The sequence below is a fragment of the Herpailurus yagouaroundi genome, unplaced genomic scaffold, assembly GCF_014898765.1.
Source record: "Herpailurus yagouaroundi ecotype Mexico unplaced genomic scaffold, PumYag 198, whole genome shotgun sequence".
Classification (NCBI taxonomy): domain Eukaryota; kingdom Metazoa; phylum Chordata; class Mammalia; order Carnivora; family Felidae; genus Herpailurus; species Herpailurus yagouaroundi.
In genome coordinates, this window is record NW_024412429.1 from 20,357,284 (window position 1) to 20,376,198 (window position 18,915).

Below are 18,915 nucleotides of genomic sequence, written 5' to 3' on the forward strand. Positions count from 1 at the left end.
AGCTTTTTTTTTTTCTGTATAACTCTCAGCAGATGGTGGTGCCTTGCCACAGCATACTATTAATAACAGCGGTGTTAATACTTAAATCAGGAAGTTTATTTTTTCGTGTATGTGTGTGTGTTCAGTTTGCTTTTTCACTGTATTCGTGAAAACAACAGAGAAAGTAGCACAATGTTAACACATTTTTGACATTAAAAGGAATAGGGATAAGGAACAGTTTTTTTCTTAGGTGGATGTGTGAAATAGACTATTTTGTATCATGGTCTTTTGTTTGGGAAAATGTATGAAATGATCAGTAGCTAATATAATGGTTTATTTGATCATTTTGAAAATACAAGAATGAGTACTTCAAAATTATATGTGTGCCACATTTACAATGACAATAATGTTTTGACATTTTATACATTATTATCTTGAAAAGGGAAGTGAGCCACTAAGTACGGAATGTTAAAGAAATTCTGATACCTATTACAGAAAATTCTGGATAAAGAAGTCCCAAAATAGGTACAGTAGCTAAAATTTTGATCTCATTATTTGGGAAAAGGTAGTTCTTCTATATAGCTTATAATTTATATGCTGTATTTTTAACTGTCTAGGAAACATCCTATCTCCAAAATACGATATGAAAATTAATATTTCTCTTAAATATATGCTTACTATATTCCTTGAGAATGTAGAAGTCCTTGTACATGCAAAATTACAGACTTTTCTGCTTCCACACTCATATTAGAATACCTGACTTTCTTCCGAGTTGAGTCAACTCAAAAACAGATGATTAATGTTCCCAGTATGAACAGTCAACCAGCCAACAGGCAGGACCATAATCCACAGTTCCTCTTCTGAGTTTGAAACCCTAGGTAAATTCCAACTTCCTTCTTTCCCAATTTCCTCCACTCCCTACTCTACTCACACCATTTTTCTCTTGGTGCAATCATTATGACCCTTCCAGAAAGTATAAAACCACTGATTTGCCTCTTGCCTTGCCTTTTAACTATGCTTTAGTATACCATCCAACCTCAATCATTTGCATCCCTTTTAATTGCGACGGAAACACTTTTTCCTTCTCCTAATGCCTGCCTCTCAATGCTTTTTTTTTTTACTAATTTTTTTTAACGTTTATTTATTTTTGAGACAGAGAGAGACAGAGCATGAATGGGGGAGGGTCAGAGAGAGAGAGGGAGACACAGAATATGAAACAGGCTCCAGGCTCTGAGCTGTCAGCACAGAGCCCGACACGGGGCTTGAACTCACGAACCCCGAGATCATGACCTGAGCCGAAGTCGGACGCTTAACCGACTGAGCCACCCAGGCGCCCCTCAATGCTTATTTTTTTTTTTTTTTAGAAATCATTAAACTAGAAGGATGCCTGTGTCTTCATTTAGTTGTGTGTGTGTGTGTTTAAGACATAAGTCTTGAGAGCTAGTCTACACCTCACTTCACCACCAGGCTTATATACCTCAACAAAATGTCACTCCAGTCTCCACACATGCTGGCAAAAAGCTATGCCTGTATTTCTGGGACCTACTTCACTCACTCATTCGCTCGCTCACTCACTCACTCAAGCTACCTCACTGCCCAGGATTCTACGTGGGCCTTTTTAAAAATCATGTGCTTCCCTATGTTAATGGTATTATTAATCACCTTGCATGTAGATGTAATCACAACTTAGTTCTGTTTTAATCCAATACCTTTCTTATTCTTGTAATGGAAGATTTTCACCCTGGCCGTCAAAATTAGCAGCTTTTCCTTCCCTTCAGAGTCTTGTTCCAGATTTGCAGTAAAGTACTGTTTAATTAGGAAGCCGTTCTAATGTCCCAGGGCATTTATCAGATTAAGAAAATTAGATTCACCTTTTTTTTTTTTTTTCCAAGGACAAAATAAATTGCTTCCTGAAAACCAGAGATAGTGAAGGAAATGTATCATCTCGTAGGAACTGCAGCACAGAGTATAAACCTTGGTCCTTCTGAATTGGTTGTTTCTGACGTGTGGTCCATAGACAGCTTGACTGGTCCATGAATCTACAAATCCAATAAGCTTTGCTTTTAGACTGAATCAATGTTATGTCTTCACAGATTGTGCACTGCTATTTTCAAATGCATGTAAACACTATTATGACAAAGTGTGCTGCTAGGTACAAGTGTAGCTAAATTCTGAGAAGCTTTTTTGTGTTTTTTGTTCAAGCGGCCACTAAAAAAAATACAATTACTATCATCAATTGGCGGGAGGGCTTAATAAGCATTTTGGTGTGAAAAGGGATTACCTTACTTGCAAAGGTTCAGAACCCATGGCCATGATATTGAGAGGAGAAAAATGTATAAAATATGGGGCAGCAAAAAGGCATACATGCATTATAAAAATGCAATATTACTATGAAATAAATCTTCCACTTAACCCTAGATAACTTTAATACCTTCTGTTTCGGCCATCAGCGTCTTCCTTCTATTATTTAACTTTTTTCGGTTTCCTGACCTTAGGTAAAGTAACCTAGTCTAGAAACACCCCATAATTGTCACACAGCATGCCATCTTGCTCTCACTTCAGAAGACAGACAGGAGGCCTGAAACAATCTTATATTTGGAGACCGAGTGCAGTAGCATTTGGCTTGAATACCTCAGGTGGCTAGATGTCTTTATGAATACTGACGTTATTGGAGGAAATGGCTGTTAGGCCGGCGAGGAACCAGGACTAGAGGGTGATCTAGACAGGGAGTGTGCAGGGCCAAGGGGGCCCGGGGCTGCACTCCAGCTCTGACGGGCTTGGGGTCTTGCTTTGATCTTTCTTTCATTAGGTGAGTACGATAATCCCCTCCAGTCAGAAAATCCAGGATTTACAGCACTTGGGAGAGTGGTTGGAAGTGGGTGGTGTAAACAGATGAGTACATCTTTGGCATTCAGGGTGATCTCGTCTGTTTTATTTGTTTCAGTAAGTACTAGTTACATCTGCCGAGTACACTGCTCTCTGCTCCAGAGAGGTCTAAAATGGGAATCACAGTGGGTGGGTGTTTGAGATCAGGAGGGAAGCATCCTGCACAAGGTGCCTGAGGGGAAGCTTACACAACACCTGTCTCCCTTATGTCCAATTCAAGTCTTGGCCACGAGGCTTAATAGCTTCACAACAGACATAAGGACGGCATCCAGAGAGCCCACAGACAAGGCAAGACCTTCACATAGGAGGGTGGAGACTCACTCCTTGCAACCTGACGAGGTAAGCATTTGCTTTCTCTGAAAATGCAAATGGAAACGGGAAATGCCATTGAGTCCCAGCATGGAGAGAATGGCTTACCAAGCTAAGAAAATAAACCAGAGCTACAGGCTTATGGGCAGTTCTGCTGAGGTCATGCAGCTACGGTTGGGACTCACGCCGGGCCTTTCAAAATGGCTGCTGCTGCCCCAACTGAGACACTCTGGAAGGAATGCCAGAGATGCGCTGGACGAATACCTCACCTCTACCTGCTTCAGCGAGCTGGGACCGGAATGAAGTCTGAGGAGCGATTCTTGTAGAATCGCAGGCATAGGAACTATTTGAAACCGTATGAGTCAGACTCTTGTTTTCTCAGGCGATGCAAAGTTAGTCTTCAGTACAAAGGACTTCCACTGATGCCAGTTACACTTTTGAAAGCTTTCCAGAAAAATCTGAATATTCAGTATACAGTTTCCAGGAGCCTATGTGAACATAAGTAAAATTTCTCACCTTTTGATTCACTACTAGTAAGGTAGAAAATCTCTGAATGTATTATGGGAGACAAACACTTTTTGACTACATGGGAACTCGGTAGTTTCTGCTGATACCAGTCTTAAATGGCATTGTGAATTTTATTCCTCACCTCGGATTCTAACATCATAAGCTGGTCAGAGAACCACTTGGCCTGCTGAAAATGACAATATCACAAAGTCTAAACATACAGTCCTCCTTTTAAAGTATTTAGGTTAGTCACATTCTATATGTTAAAGCTATGTGATACAGGATAAAAGATAGCACAAAGGAAACCAGTTTGCACTAACAGGCGTGTGCTTTCTTCAATGAATCAATTAAGAAAAAGACATCCACAAATAAAATTACCTCATCAAAGTCAATAAAGTATGGAAGGCTCCATGAACTTTGTCTGGGCATAAGGTGTACTGTCTTGAGAAAACTGACAAATCTGTTTTGATCCAATGAGTAGAATTCTGATGATTCCTGAGGTTTTTCTGAGTACATTTTAAATGGCTACTCGTTCAACCTAATCGTGATTAACAGCTGAGGAAAGAAGTTCCCATGCTAGATTATGTTCCCTTTGAGGGAACTTCAAGTCAAGCATTATTGTATCATCTATGCTCCATGCTACCAGACCTGTAATTTCCATAGCAAGTCATGTGATGTTCCTCAGCTCTGACCTGGAGTCCTTGTGGTTTGCTCTGGAAACATAGGGCCCTATGGGGCGGGATAGATATAAGCAGACCATAATGGTCCAGTAGGAAGCTTTATCTGCATCACTAGCCCCTTTGCCTTGATTGTTCAAAGCTGTAGGAACTGAAGGTCACAGTGAGAATATCTTTTTTGCTGTTGTTTGTTGAGAAACAACAAAGGCTAAAAATAGTCTCTTTTTGATCTTTTCTTGATCCTTCATAGTCTCCAGAAAGAAAGCTTGAATAGATCCCATTCTGAGAGTTCTTACAGCCAACCTATTAGCTTTGCTGATCGTTGCATTTTTTTTTTTTTCTGTTTTGTCACCTACCAAGAATGTACCCACTTTCAGCCTCTGCTTTTGCTTTTAGGCACTCACCTTGAAGTCATGAAACGTTAGGTGACTCTCCTCTCTTTCTGGCCCTGCTGTCATGGCAGGACAAGCACATCTACTATTCCCATCAATCCCTTTTGACAGGCAGCCAGCAGCTGTCATGATCAGGATCTCCTTGCTGTGCCCTCGGTCAGACTCAACTCATGCTGCAAGAAATGCTCAATGCCTTTTGACCTGGGAAAATTGTAGAGGTTGCATCCAAGCAGACGAGAGTGGCTCTGATCTAGATGTGCAGAGGCCCCCTGACTACCACCTGAAACGTCCTGGCAGGGCTACCATATTTTTCCCTCTAAGAGTCATTATGATTCGATAACTGAGACCGCACTCTTTCTATTTGGGCTTTTGAAGGGAATATCAGAACACAGACTTCCCAATGCACTCCACTGAGTGAAGAAAAGAGACTCCATGGCCTCATATACTGTCCTCCACAGCCAGGTTCAGTAGCAAACATTTGAACCAATTGGGCTCTTCTCATCTGAAGAGCTATTCAGGCCACAGACACCTCATCAGTGGGCTCCCTCCTGCTGCAGGAATGTGTACCTTTGACTCTCCCAGGAGTTTGAAGGGCTGTAAAGGAACAGCTGAAAATGACCACAGACTCCGTGCACAATGAATTGAACATGGTCTATGTTCTTTTGTTAACTTAAAGAGACACTGTCAAGATCTAAAGGTCAAAAATTGGACCAAACATGCACCATTTTTATCAGATGGGGCAAAATCTGATAAAAACACTCAGAATCCTGGGGAAATAACCACATTTCCTTTTTATAAAACTCTCTTTTCATGGGATTCACAAAACTTTTGTTTTGTGCTCCCCAGGGTGTGGGAGGCTCACAGCAGAGGCTCATGTTGGCGTCCAACCCCTCAAACTGACATTATGGAACTCTCCATAAGTTCAAGTTATGGCTTGTACTTTAATGCAGACAGGATCATTTCAAACATTTGTGCAACAGCAAAAAGGCAAAAGAAAAAAAAAAAGAAAAGAAAAAAAAAAGCAAAGAAAGAGCTCTGTTTGCCAAGGAAAAGCTGACAAATTTAAGAAGGGGGGAAATTCACTTTCGAGCTTGTGAGTGGGAGTCACAAACAAAAGCGAATCTCCAGTGTTGGAAAAAGTGTTGCGTCTTGCTTTGAAACTTAAAAAAGCAAAAAGACTAACAACTTGACAGTGTCCCTTTAAGAACGATGGGCAAATTAAGGCGGTCGTGCAAACCATGGCACGTGAATGGTTCCTCGTTCTTGATGGCATGCACCACATCTGTTTCCATGTTAGAAAGTGGCAAAACCCAGGAGAGAGAAAGCAAGGGGCCAACCACTCTATTTTCCACGCAGCTTCTCTTACACATTCACTGCAGTGTGGGGGTTTTCAAAGCTGCTCATGTGCCGACGGACACTGGCTGGTGGGCGGGAATTCTGGCTGCCTCTTCCTGAAGATTGAAAAGAAAAAGACACCCAGTGAGTGAGTGCTCACACACGTGTACAGATACAGCGATGACGCCACTCAGGTGGTGCCTGGGCCTGGGCCTAGCCTGTCTCCTGAGCCTTTCTCCACGTCATCCCCACCCCCGTGTCCTGTGTCTGCCTCGCCCCGCCGGGCTGCTTCTCACTGCCACGCTCGCTTCCGAAAGCCACGTCAGTGGAGTGCATTCTCTCTTTTCCCTTACGAGACCATCTCTTTCCAAGTGGCGGATGCTTTTGCTGCTGTGTGTATGTCTGTCCAGAATCAGCCCTTTTCCTCCACTCTTCACATCCCCCTTTCTTCCTGGCGGCAGTGGGCTCCACCTGCACTCACACTGTTACGGGCAGAATCTTCCTGCCGACCATTCTTCTTTAAGGATGTTCACGGATTTATGTCTTACGTCGCGAATTTTAGTTGCATTGCTAATTTTCCTTACTATTTTATCACAAAGGCATAATTGTCACTTCCTATAAAATCACATTTATCTCTTGGCCACCGGACAGAGTATGTCTGATGGTGGAGAGAGGGGGAATGGCAAGAGATTGGGGGCACCTGCCACATGGGGGAGAATGCGGTCTCATTCCTTGGTTAGATGTCTCCTTCTGCGGCACATAGGATGACCTGAGAAGGGGGGAAGAGCACTGACTGGTCATGGCAAGGTTAATGGAGCGACCGTGGGCAGTTGGCCTTTCCATCTTTTGTTAGGGTGAGGAGAAGTGGGCTTTCCCATGAGTTAAGTAGCACTCAGTGGGATAAAGCCATCTTGTTATCACTCCACATAAGACGGCTGCCAATCAGAGAAAAGAATTTCGGGGAACAAGACGGTAAAGCAGCAGGTGCTGTGGGTGCTATGGATGTGGTTGGTTGAATTGGGGGGGAATGTTGATATTAAGGAACTCTCAGTGATGAAGTCCCCTATAGGGGTCCCTAAAAACTCGCAACGATTCCCTGTGTATCAGCATTAGGCCACCTACCCCAAGATCCTGGTGACAGTTATCCAGTGTTAATCAGAAGAGGGCCACAACGGCTGCAGGCAAGTCAAAGACTTTTGCTACGTTCCCTATCTCTTTTTTTCCCATTAAAGCAGGCAGAGGAGGGGAAACACAAGAGGAAGGAGACAGAGATATTGTAGGAACGGATCACATCCCTCCTCATTCCACAGTTTTCAGGCAGAGGCCTGACACATGCTAGGAAGGAGAGATGTGAATTTGAAATTTGAAAAAGAGTATACTGGAATAGCTTTTTAATACCGAAATCAAGGAATCTGATATGAATATCAAAGGTGGGAAACAAAGTTTTCCATAGCACAGTTGAAGATAAAAGAGAAAAATTAAAATTAACCAATATCCGTATTTCTGCCAAGTTTGGGCCATTCAATAAAATGGTACATGATCTGCCCAGAACAATTTGAAATCCTCACCCAGAGATAAAAACTCAAAACACCTTCATGTAACTTTGTTACTACTGCCATAATCCATTTATTTAAAACAAATAAAGAGATAATGTTTGCTATTAAACTTGCCAAAGTAACATGTCCTTGACATTCAATATGCCCACCTGAAATCACAAAAAGTCATGAAAACATCAGCAACTAGGTGACCAGGGATAAAAGTATGATGTATGGGTGTATAAGTGAAATTATCAGTAAGAAAAGATTATTTAACCTACAAAATAATAAAACAACTTCATTTCTCATGAAGGAAGGCAGAAAATACATTCAAAGGATTCCCTTGCTAAACTGCCCGCATCCCTTGAATCCCGAGTTAATGCTACTGTAGATAATGTCTACATGTGGCCTGGTCCAGTGGGCTGGCTTCAGGGCCCTGTGTCTAATACGGATGCACAGTGGGTCCCTCATCAGAAGGGCCCTGCACTTGGGATTTCGTGGTCTATGGTCATCATTTTGAGATCTGTAATCATTTAATCACTTGATTTGTGTTTTGTAAGTGTTGTGTGCTGGAGCGATGGAGCGCTCTCCAGGGGCTTAGAGCCTCAGCTTACCCATGGTCCTGCCTCCCTGACTTCCCTGGTGCTCCCTGGGACCCTCCGAGCTCTCCGAGCTCTCCACTATCTGGCCCTGCCCAGGGATCGACCCCTGCCACTCTCTACCACTGGCAGGGGCCTCTGGACACAGTGCAGGAAGATCAGGTCAGGGTCGGGTGCCTCTCCAGGCCATCCCCTCCTGGACTAGCAGGGCCACTGTGCACTTAACAGGCAACAGCGTAGGGGTGAGCCTCTCACCCCTCCTCCACCCTTTTAGTCCATGGGCTGTTTTTTTAAATATCCTTCGAGATCACCAGTCTACCCGGGGCTAGGGCAGGAGGGAGAGAAGAAGGGGAGAGGCTTGGTTCAATTTCCCTGTGGTGTCTTTCCAGTGACCTGTGGGAGGGGAACCTGGCAGCCTGAGGGCTGCACCTGTATGGAGTCACGCAGTGGAGGCTGGGGGGCCTGGAAAAGTCTGCACTTGCCCCTAGGTATCACCCCCGCTGCGCAGCGTTAAATGGCAAATAAAAAACACAAGGACAGGTTGAGAGAGAGACCAGAGGAGAAAAGAGAAGGCTTTATATTGTAGTCTCTAACATTTCCTCTGCGTTTTCAACCAGGGGCCTCATGCTTCCTTTCTGCACTGGGCTGTGCAAATGATGTAGCTTGTCTGCTGGGTCTATGTATGCTGTTAAAAAAACCACAGGGAAACACCTTGACGGCTCAGAGACTTGACACGGTGACATTAGCAGAGGTGCACAGAGTATGGCCTGCCCAGACAGATAGCACTTGTGTCCCCTGGGGATGGGGTGGGAGCTCTCTGGCCTCTGTCACTGACTTGGAATTACCGCTGCACTCAGTGGACTGTTCTGGGTTCCTTCATGGGTCGCAGCCATACTGACAGCCAAACTCCACACGGTCACTCCCAGGAATCCCAAAGCCACCTTAATTAACTATTGATTGAAATAGTTAAACAATTATAGCATTTCCTTCCTGGTGTCATTTTTCAGTCTCTGACTCACCTTGTGGTTGAAGTGAAATGTAAATGACCTATGCCTACAGACCTTACATTTTATGAAATGTTGATTAAAACCAAAGCCTTGAAAACTCCATTGCCAGAGTGTCCATTTTATCAACTGTGTAAAAACTGAAAGGAGCTTGACTTCAGGGTATTTTTAGCAGCTGTAAAACCACATATTCAACCAACCACAGATTCGGCAAGCCAGAGTAAAAGCTTGGAGGGAAAATGCAGCATATGGAGACTTGTCAAATATAAGTTCCAAATCTGTGCTTGAATCTTTTGGCAGAAACTGTGGATTTAAAGAAACCCCAGAAATTTAGTAAGGAAGATTCATATCCAATTTCTTCTGAAAGTGCAAAGTCTTTCTTTTCTTTTTCTTTTTCCCCTTCCTCCTTTCCTTTTCCTTCCTTCCTACCTTCCTTCCTTCTTTCTTTCCTTCCTTCCTTCCTTCCTTCCTTCCTTCCTTCCTTCCCTCCTTCTTTTCTATTCCTTCCTCCTTGCTATACAGTCACCGCTTGTTATAGTTTCTTCCACCTATTCCCATTGTCCAAAACTTCTTTTATATAAGAAGCTATCTCTCTTTGAGTGTACTTAGTCCTATATGACTTGTTTTCTTTTTTTTAACTTTCTATAATTTATTTATTTTTTATAATTTACATCCAAGTTAGTTAAGCCATTACTCATTTAGCCTACCCTCCCTCCCACAACCCCTCTAGTAACCCTCTGTTTGTTCTCTATATTTAAGAGTCTCTTATGTTTTGTCCCCCTCCTTGTTTTTATATTATTTTTGCTTCCCTTCCTTCATGTTCATCTGTTTTGTATCTTAAAGTCCTTATATGAGTGAAGTCACGCAATATTTGTCTTTCTCTGACTAATTTTGCCTAGCATAATACCCTCTAGTTCCGTCCAGGTAGTTGCAAATGGCAAGATTTCATTCTTTTTGATTGCCTAGTAAAACTCCATTGTGTGTGTGTGTGTGTGTGTGTGTGTGTGTACACACATCTTCTTTATCCATTCATCTATCGATGGACATTTGGGCTCTTTCCATACTTTGGCTATTGTTGATAGTGCTGCTATAAACATGGGGTGCATGTGTCCCTTCAAAACGGCATACCTGTATCCCTTGGATAAATACCCAGTAGTGCAACTGCTGGGTTGTATGGTGTACTATTTTTAATTTTTTGAGAAACCTCCATACTGTTTTCCAGAGTGGCTGCACCAGTTTGCATTCCCACCAGCAGCGCAAAAGAGTTCCCCTTTCTCCACATTACTCACCAACATCTCTTGTTGCCTGAGTTGTTAATGTTAGCCATTCTGACTGGTGTGAGGTGATATCTCATTGTGGTTTTGATTTGTATTTCCTGGATGATGAGTGATGTTGAGCATTTTTTCATGTCATATGACTTTGTTTTAATGTATCATTTTCTTTATAGTAAGTCACTCATACATCGGTTTGGTTTGTATGCTAGGAATTATTCTTCACATTAACTTGAAAAGTTGTCACAAACAAGTTTCACTCATTGTAGCATAGCAATATGATGTCTGGAGTAGGACTCCAGAAACCAGGCACTTTCCAACTGTGTATTTGCCCCCATCAGACTCAATTTTTACATCCATAAGGAAGGATTTTGAAAGAATAAATGTGAAAATGCTTCCAATTGGCAAAATGCTATCCCAGCCTAATACATCACTATTAAACCCCTTCCTCTGAAAGATGAGGAACAGAAACACAGACAAAAGACCCAGATGTGTTACATCTGAGTATGTTTAGAGTAGACTAATTCATAGTCTCTCAAACTTTATTTCATTTTACTCATGACTGTTAATCACTTTCCTTATTCAAGAATCTCAGTAACTTGGGGCGCCTGGGTGGCGCAGTCGGTTAAGCGTCCGACTTCAGCCAGGTCACGATCTCACGGTCCGTGAGTTCGAGCCCCGCGTCGGGCTCTGGGCTGATGGCTCAAAGCCTGGAGCCTGTTTCCGATTCTGTGTCTCCCTCTCTCTGACCCTCCCCCGTTCATGCTCTGTCTCTGTCTGTCCCATAAATAAATAAAAACGTTGAAAAAAAATTTTTTTAAAAAAGAATCTCAGTAACTTCTAGTAGAAAATAAACTGTTTTCTCTAATAAACTGCTACTTTCCAAATTGTGGGCGATGGAGTTTGTGGGGAGCAACATTAGTGACATTGAATGGATGTGGCAGGAGCAGGTGAAAGATAGCTACAGAGCAGGTAAGCTATCTGTGTCTGAAGTTGTGTGTCTATGATAGGTTTGGAGGTGAGTCTATTTTTAGCAGAGAAAAAATGGTCTATACAATTCCAGATGGTCAGTTCACCATGGAAATAATGTGGCAGCTCTCCAGAGTAATCATAAAGATGGGCAGCAAACACTCAAGGCCATTTTAGCAGAGTATGGTCTCTCTTTTTTTGTTGTTGTTTTTATAGATAAATATGGGATAATTTGTGCCTCTGCTTCCCAAAGCCAAATGAATTTTTCTATTATCTGAATTTAAATATTTATTTCTCAACATTCGTTCATCAGAGTGCAGAGTGGAGCTCTGACTGTATATGTAGGCCATCTGTAAGTGGCAATTTGTTCTACTCTCCATTTTAGTGCATGCATATCTAACATAGTACATTAATATTCTTTATATAAACACACAATGCAGTTTTTCCATAGAGGTGTAAAATACTGCTCTCTTTAAACATTAATTATAAACATTTCCAAGCTAATAAGAGTCTGTAGAGAATGTTCTAATAAAATTCAATTTAATTGCCATTATAAATTTGTCAAATAAGAACATTTTTTGCCTTATTATAGTTTTCTTTCTTTTGAAAACATAAAGGAAATATGTGAAGCCCCCTGTATATTATTCAATATTAATCCTATCCTTTTGGGGGGAAAATTTGGTATGGATCATCACTTGGAATTTTTTAATGCTTTTACAACATATATATTCATATGTGTCAGTAAATAATATATGGTAGTGTTTAGCATGTTATTAGATTTTATATACATAACATCATACTCTATTTTCATTCAGCAATTTTCCCATTTTGTCCATTTGGTATTACATTAATAGATAAAGCTCTAGTTTATTCACTTAAACTAAACTGAATACATACCACATTACCCAAAACATAATCAATTCTCCTATTGGTGGCCACTTAAGTTGTTTCCTACATTTTGCCACTTTAAGCAATGCTGCAGTAAACATTCTTGATTATGTCTCCTTGCACACCTAAGTGGGAGAGTTCTTCTATGGTGTGAACCTAGAAGTAAAATTGGTGGATTGTTGTGAGTGCACACTCATTTTCTTATATATGACCAAATTGCGCTGTAAAGCACTTGCACAATTTACACTAATATGTAAGAGTTTGTATATTCTTTCCAATTGCATCTGTTTTCAGACATACTCAAAATCGACTTTTTACTCTGAAAAAATTTTTAAATATAGAAACATGGAGAAAACACTAAAATGAACCACTATTTCCCTAATATCCAGCTTCACTAATAATCAATATATTTGTGAATCTTCTTTCGCCTATCCTAGCCAGTTATTAATTTTAGAGTAAAGCTAAGTTGGAGCACCTGGGTAGCTCAGTTGGTTAAGCATCCAACTTTTGATTTCAGCTCAGGTCATGATCTCACTGTTCGTGGGTTTGTGCCCTACATCAGGCTCTGTGCTGACAGTGTGGAGCCTGCTTGGGATTCTCTCTCTCTTTCTCTCTCTCTGCCCCTGTGCTGCTTGTGCTCTCTATCAAAATAAATAAATACACTTTAAAAATAAATAAATAAATAAATAAATAAAGCCAAATCATTATGTCTTTTATCCTTAATCAATTCAGTACATAGGCCTATAATACAGGTACACATTTTTATAATAAAAGAAACAATAACACTATCACATCTAAAACACATTAATAATAACTCTTTAATATTTGATATTAAATGTTTAATATTATAGTATTTGGATTTCCCTGATTGTCTCATATATTTTTATTTTATTTTTGATTTTTAAATCAACATCCAAACAAGATCTGCAAATTGCATTTTGTTGATGAGTCTCTTAAGTCTTTTTTAGTCTGTAGGTGTTCCCCTCTCCCATTTCCTGGCTATTTATTTGTTGAAGAAAGACTGATTGTTTCCCGGATTATGGGTTTTACTTATTGAGTCCCTATAGTGTCATCAACATATTTTTCTGTGACCTATTATTGCTTATGAATTGATAGTTAGATCTGAGAGCTTGATCAGATTCATGGTTGCTTATGCAGGGAATATAATTCATAGGAAGTAGTGTCTACTTTCTATTATACCAGATCAAAAAGCACATAGATCAGGTTGTCTATTAATCACGTTAAGATTGATCAGTGCATTTAGGTGTAGTCACTCTAAAGCATACATTACAAAACTTCCCATCAGTCTTTCATCCAATGGTTTTAGCAGTCATTGATGATCATTATGAAGATCAATTATTTTATTACAAAACTGCAAAATGGTAACCTAATTCTACATTCCTTCTGTATTTGTCAACTAGATTTCTTTTCTAAAGTAGAACCTCTCCTCATCAGCTATTCAGTTCCTCTGATGTAGAGTTCAAACAGAAAACACAAGCCAAATGGTGATTCTTTTCTTTTCTTTACCAATGTTCAGAGTAATGATTTAGTTTTCTAGCATCCTCCAACAGTGATCAGTATATCACCTGTGAGTCTGTTTCTATTGTCTGTTTCCCTTGATTTTTTGGTTATATTAATTCTTCCATGCCTAAACACATAAGACACATAGGAATGTACACACACACACACACACACACACACACACAAAATAAGGTTCTCTAGAGGCTGTAAATTGTAGATGGTATTATCTGTGCTAAGAGTTGTTTTACCACTTTATCTGTTAAGTAGAGGCGGACATATCATCTTAATCTAATCCAGACTGCGCTGAGTCAAAGTTAGTTTATAATTGGGTTAGGAATTGGTCTACAGTAGGGAATATCCCTTCAGGGCTTTTTTTTTTTTTTTTTAAGTTTATTTGTTTATTTTGGAGAGAGAGAGCGAAGGATGGGCAGAGAGCGAGGGAGACAGAGAATCCCAAGCAGTTTCTGTGCTGTTAGCCCAGAGCTCGATGTAGGGCTCAAATTCACGAACAGTGAGATCATGGCCTGAGCCAAAATCAAGATTTGGATGGTTAACCAACTGAGCTACCTCTTCAGGACTTTTAATAGAATATCTTGTGCACTAGTACACCTCAGCATTAAGAGGCTATGGGAGATTCTGGTCAGCTTCTCAAAGATTTTCAATTTAGATTTTTGGCTTTCTGACCCACACATCTTCAGAATTAGGCAAATGTTTTGATGTGGAACCTTGACCACATGATTGAGTGCCTCTCCAGTTTTGTCAGTCTGGCCTCACATGGTTGCTAAGGTGTTTTCTCATTCTTTCCACAGGAAGGTCTGTCTTCTCAGCATTGGAAGCCCTCAGAAAAATAACTCCATATATCAGAAGTGTGTAGCTTATCTTTTAACATTTCTGATCCACTCAACTGCAGACAATTGCAAATGTTTTGCAGACAATTGCAAATGTTTTGAGAGAGAAGCTAGAATGTGTGGAAGCCTCTCTGCTTTGCATTTTATCACTTCAGCTTCAAGGCCACAGCATCTCTTCTGCTTTCTTTTTTCCCTCCATTGACTCTGCTTGGGTCATACCTGGATACTAAGCCTAGTCCATGCCTGGCCACTAAGCCCCCAGCCAGGGTCTGGAGTTGGCGGATGCTCCCCCAGGCAAAGCAGCTGCAGACCATTGGTCCACTTCTCAGTTTTTCTCTCTCTGATATTCTAATCTTGCCCACCTTATCACTTCAGTAACTCCCTGATACTGTAAGAAGTTTTAGTCTTTCATATATGCTCCTTGAACCTTCCTACTCTTTGCAAAATTTTGCACATAGCTCCTTCAGCATTCTAAGATGTTTATCAAGTTCTTGACCACATCACAATGTATATTATATCTTTGCATTTCTCTTGTGATCCTTTTCACTTTTTGTTATATAACTAATTGATGCTAATTCTTATCGCCTACATTGGAAAGCCATAGTTTCTGAAGGGCAGGATCCATGCCAGATTTACCAATGTGTGCCAGTTATCCCCCACTTATCCTGCCCCAACTTTCGGAATAAAAGGAAACCATATAATCTCTCATGCAAAGGATGAATAATTGCTTTTAAGGATGAAGGGAGTGCTTTGAAAGTCATGTCATGACAAAATGAATAAATTGGGACTTTTGGAGGACATAAAAAGACATGTGGCCACCTATTTACAGTAAATTAATAAATGATTGAAAAAAATCAAAACAGAATGGAGAACTATTTCTAATAGAAAATAAGTCAAAAATACTTCTGAGCTTCTCCATCACTTTGGTAGTTTTAGGAATATCAAAAACAATTATTGTATCTATAACTAGTACCAAATCCTAATATTAAATATTGAATGTCATAAAGTCTCCAGTGAAAATTAAGTTTACAAGTAATTAGTAAAAATAATGTGTATATGTATTTGTGTGTTTCTGTAAAAATTAGAATATACCAAAAAAAAAAAGGTAATGGTGGTTTTTCTCCATATATTGGTAGAATTTAGATAATTTTTATCAGCTATTCTGTGCTTTCCTATATTTTAAAAATTTCCTACAATAAATATTTATCACTTTTTTAATATATGAAAAATAAACAATAACTATTATTCCAAAAATAAATTTATCATAACATATAGTTCATGAGCAAAATTCCTTCTCTTCTTGGCTTTACCCCAATAAACCAAGGCATTGAATAGAATCTGTGAATGTGTTTTCTTTTGCTGAAAAAAAGTAAAAATTCTAAAAACATATATTAAAATATGAGCTACTAAGGAAAAATATCAAATAGAAATTATAGAATTTGGATATTCATGCTAATATTTTTCATGCAAACCAGTATAATATGGTAATGCATATTTGAAAGTTGACAAGAGAATAAATCTTAAGGGTTCCTATCTCATAACAAAAGAAATAAAAAACTTTTGTAACTTTGTATACTGACAGATATTAACTAAACTTACTGTGGTGATCATTTCACAAAATATACAAATATCGAATGATTATATTGTACATTGAAATTAATACAAAGTTATATCTCAATAATACCTTAATGAAAAAAGGGGCAAAAATTTTAAAAATTTGAAAATTTCTACTAGATTATCTCAAATTTCTGTCAGAACTAATACTCATTCAACTAAAGACTCTTCTTATGAAGCTAATTCTATTCTGTATTGATAAAAGCCATTAATTTTGTGTATCTCTATAAATACAGATGGGGGTCACAGTTGTCTAAATTGACTTAAATTATAGCATTCATAAAGTTTTTGTATGTTTTGTACATTTACATATGTTATTATCTCCAATTTGAGCATGAGTCATGTCTTATGCTTCTTGTTTCTTCAGCATTTGACAAATATCTAATTAAATTACAAAAAATCATGTTTGCCTAACGTGTTATACATGGCATACAAACAGTGATCATGGCAAACTAATGCAGGTGTTTGGAAAACAGAAAATAGCTGATAACTTATCATAAATTATGATTCATTAGTAATCATAATTTCAAATTTATTTTTAATTTTGGTCAATTAAAAATGATGAATCCTTGTTATATACGTGATTTGCTAAAAAGACCAGAAATGTAAATCAACCCTTTTCTTATTACTTGAAAAAATATAAAATATTGAAACAAAGAAAAGAAAAAAGAGATAATTACTTTGGTAAAAAGCTTAAAATTGAAGTTGGAGTGATAACAAAAAAGTCTAGAATTCTGTAAAACTTCTCATATTCTTGGCTATGGCACTAACATCAATATTAGATATGTGTTTCTACTACAGTTTATTTTATGCTATCATTTCTCTTTCAGTAGAGGCATTAATATCTTCCTGTCACCATCCATCAAACCTGAAAAAGAACTGAATAGTCAATTATCATAGAGTTTCTTTCTTAGTATTCAATGTATAGACACCATGGCCCTAAAAGCAACCATAGTGATATCAGAGCTTACTGAAAAAGAAGAGGAAGAGATACTAAAATTGGTATAAGAGGACATCTGCTTCAGGGTAGGATGCAATACCTTGGACTAAACCAAGTCTCCCACTGAGATCAATTAACAAAAAACTGATACAGTATTTTTTAAAAACCATTTAAAGACATTGAATACTGTCATGGCAACCAGAATCCAAGGTACCAATAAGTCAGAAAGAAGAGAACTTCAGAGAGGTAAGCAGATAACCTTCAAGCTATTTTGCCCTTGGAACATTTGATGATTTTTGGTTCATGAGAACAGACTGAAAATCCAGGCAGAGGGTCTTAACTAAGAGGTAACGAAACAGGAAAAACTTTATAAATGCGTAGGGCTATAGACACAAAAATTGATTTCAAGTCTTCCAAGTCAGCAAGGACTTGAGGAGCCAAGATTCTGGAGAGAGGCAAAACAAACAAACAAACACAGAGAAACTGAGAGAGAGAGAGAGAGAGAGAGAGAGAGAGACACTAACACTTAGTAGATTCCCTGATGAAAAATGTGCAAATTTCAGACTGCGCAAAGCACAGGACACAAAGTTAAGTAGAAAACTGTGGGAAATCAGAATGAAGCTTTTGGAGGTCTCACAGCCCTGAGGAATCAAAATTGAAATTAAAGGCATTTAAAAAATGTTGAACCCAAGGAAACAGCGGGGACTCACAGGACCACTGGATAGCTGTACCCTAGTAACAGGATGCACCAGGTGAAGCCGAATAAACTTTGTAAAACTACAACACACGCTCAAGTCATCTCAGTCCATCACTGGAGGATTTACATATCAGGAGTATGTAAGTAAGTATTGACTGTGCAAAATAATAATAGCAACATAAAATAAGATTTAACATATGTGCAGAATTAAAACGCACAACAAAAACACAGAAATTGACACCAAGTAAACGCAATTAAAGTGTTTTAAGATCCTCGCTTTGTTTGGAAAGTGATAAAACTCCGAATTTATTTGAGATTATAAAAGTTGGGAAATACTTTTTATAATCTCTAGAGTAACCATAAAAAGAATAATAAAAGAATGTTAAGCTAAGAAATTAATACATGGGAAAATTGAATAGTAAAATGCTATATTAACCCAAAGAAGGCAAGAACGAAGAGAAAAACAATAGGAGAGAAAACATAAATGGAAGTAATCATTCCACTGAGACAAGTAGAAAATAGTTAAAGAGTGGATATAAACATGACTATGTCAGCAATGAGATCAAGTGTAAATGAACTAAATATTCTAATTCAAAGGTAAGTATTATCAGACTAACTAAGAAACAAACTCTAAATGTAACTATGAGTACCTTAGGAGAGACACTCTTTAAACATAAGCATGCAAAAAAAGCCGAAAAGCAAAGGATGGAAAAGATATAACATGCAAACACTAACAAAAATAAAAGCTGTTAGCCGCACCAATGTCAGAAAAAGTACACTCTATTTCAACCTGACAATCAGAGGAGAACATATCAGGAAATTCAAGAATGGATTAATATTTAATAATAATTCAGGGGCGCCTGGGTGGCTCAGTCGGTTGAGCCTCTGACTTCGGCTCAGGTCATGATCTTCCGGTCTGTGAGTTCAAGCCCCACGTTGGGCTC

General features: G+C 39.1%; 1 protein-coding gene across 7 annotated transcripts in view; it reads right to left on the reverse strand.

Annotated features, from left to right (window-relative positions):
- GRM1 (glutamate metabotropic receptor 1) overlaps positions 1–18,915 on the reverse strand; it is a 434,400-nt gene that overhangs the window by 2,346 nt on the left and 413,139 nt on the right. For 2 of the 7 annotated variants that reach the window (XM_040448939.1, XM_040448938.1), the window contains exon 9: positions 6,117–6,201. The exons of the other annotated variants lie outside the window; for them this stretch is intronic. In XM_040448939.1, the coding sequence (XP_040304873.1) occupies positions 6,141–6,201 (61 nt within the window). In that variant the 3' untranslated portion in view covers positions 6,117–6,140. The remainder of the gene's footprint in view (positions 1–6,116; positions 6,202–18,915) is intronic. 7 annotated transcript variants of the gene reach the window in all.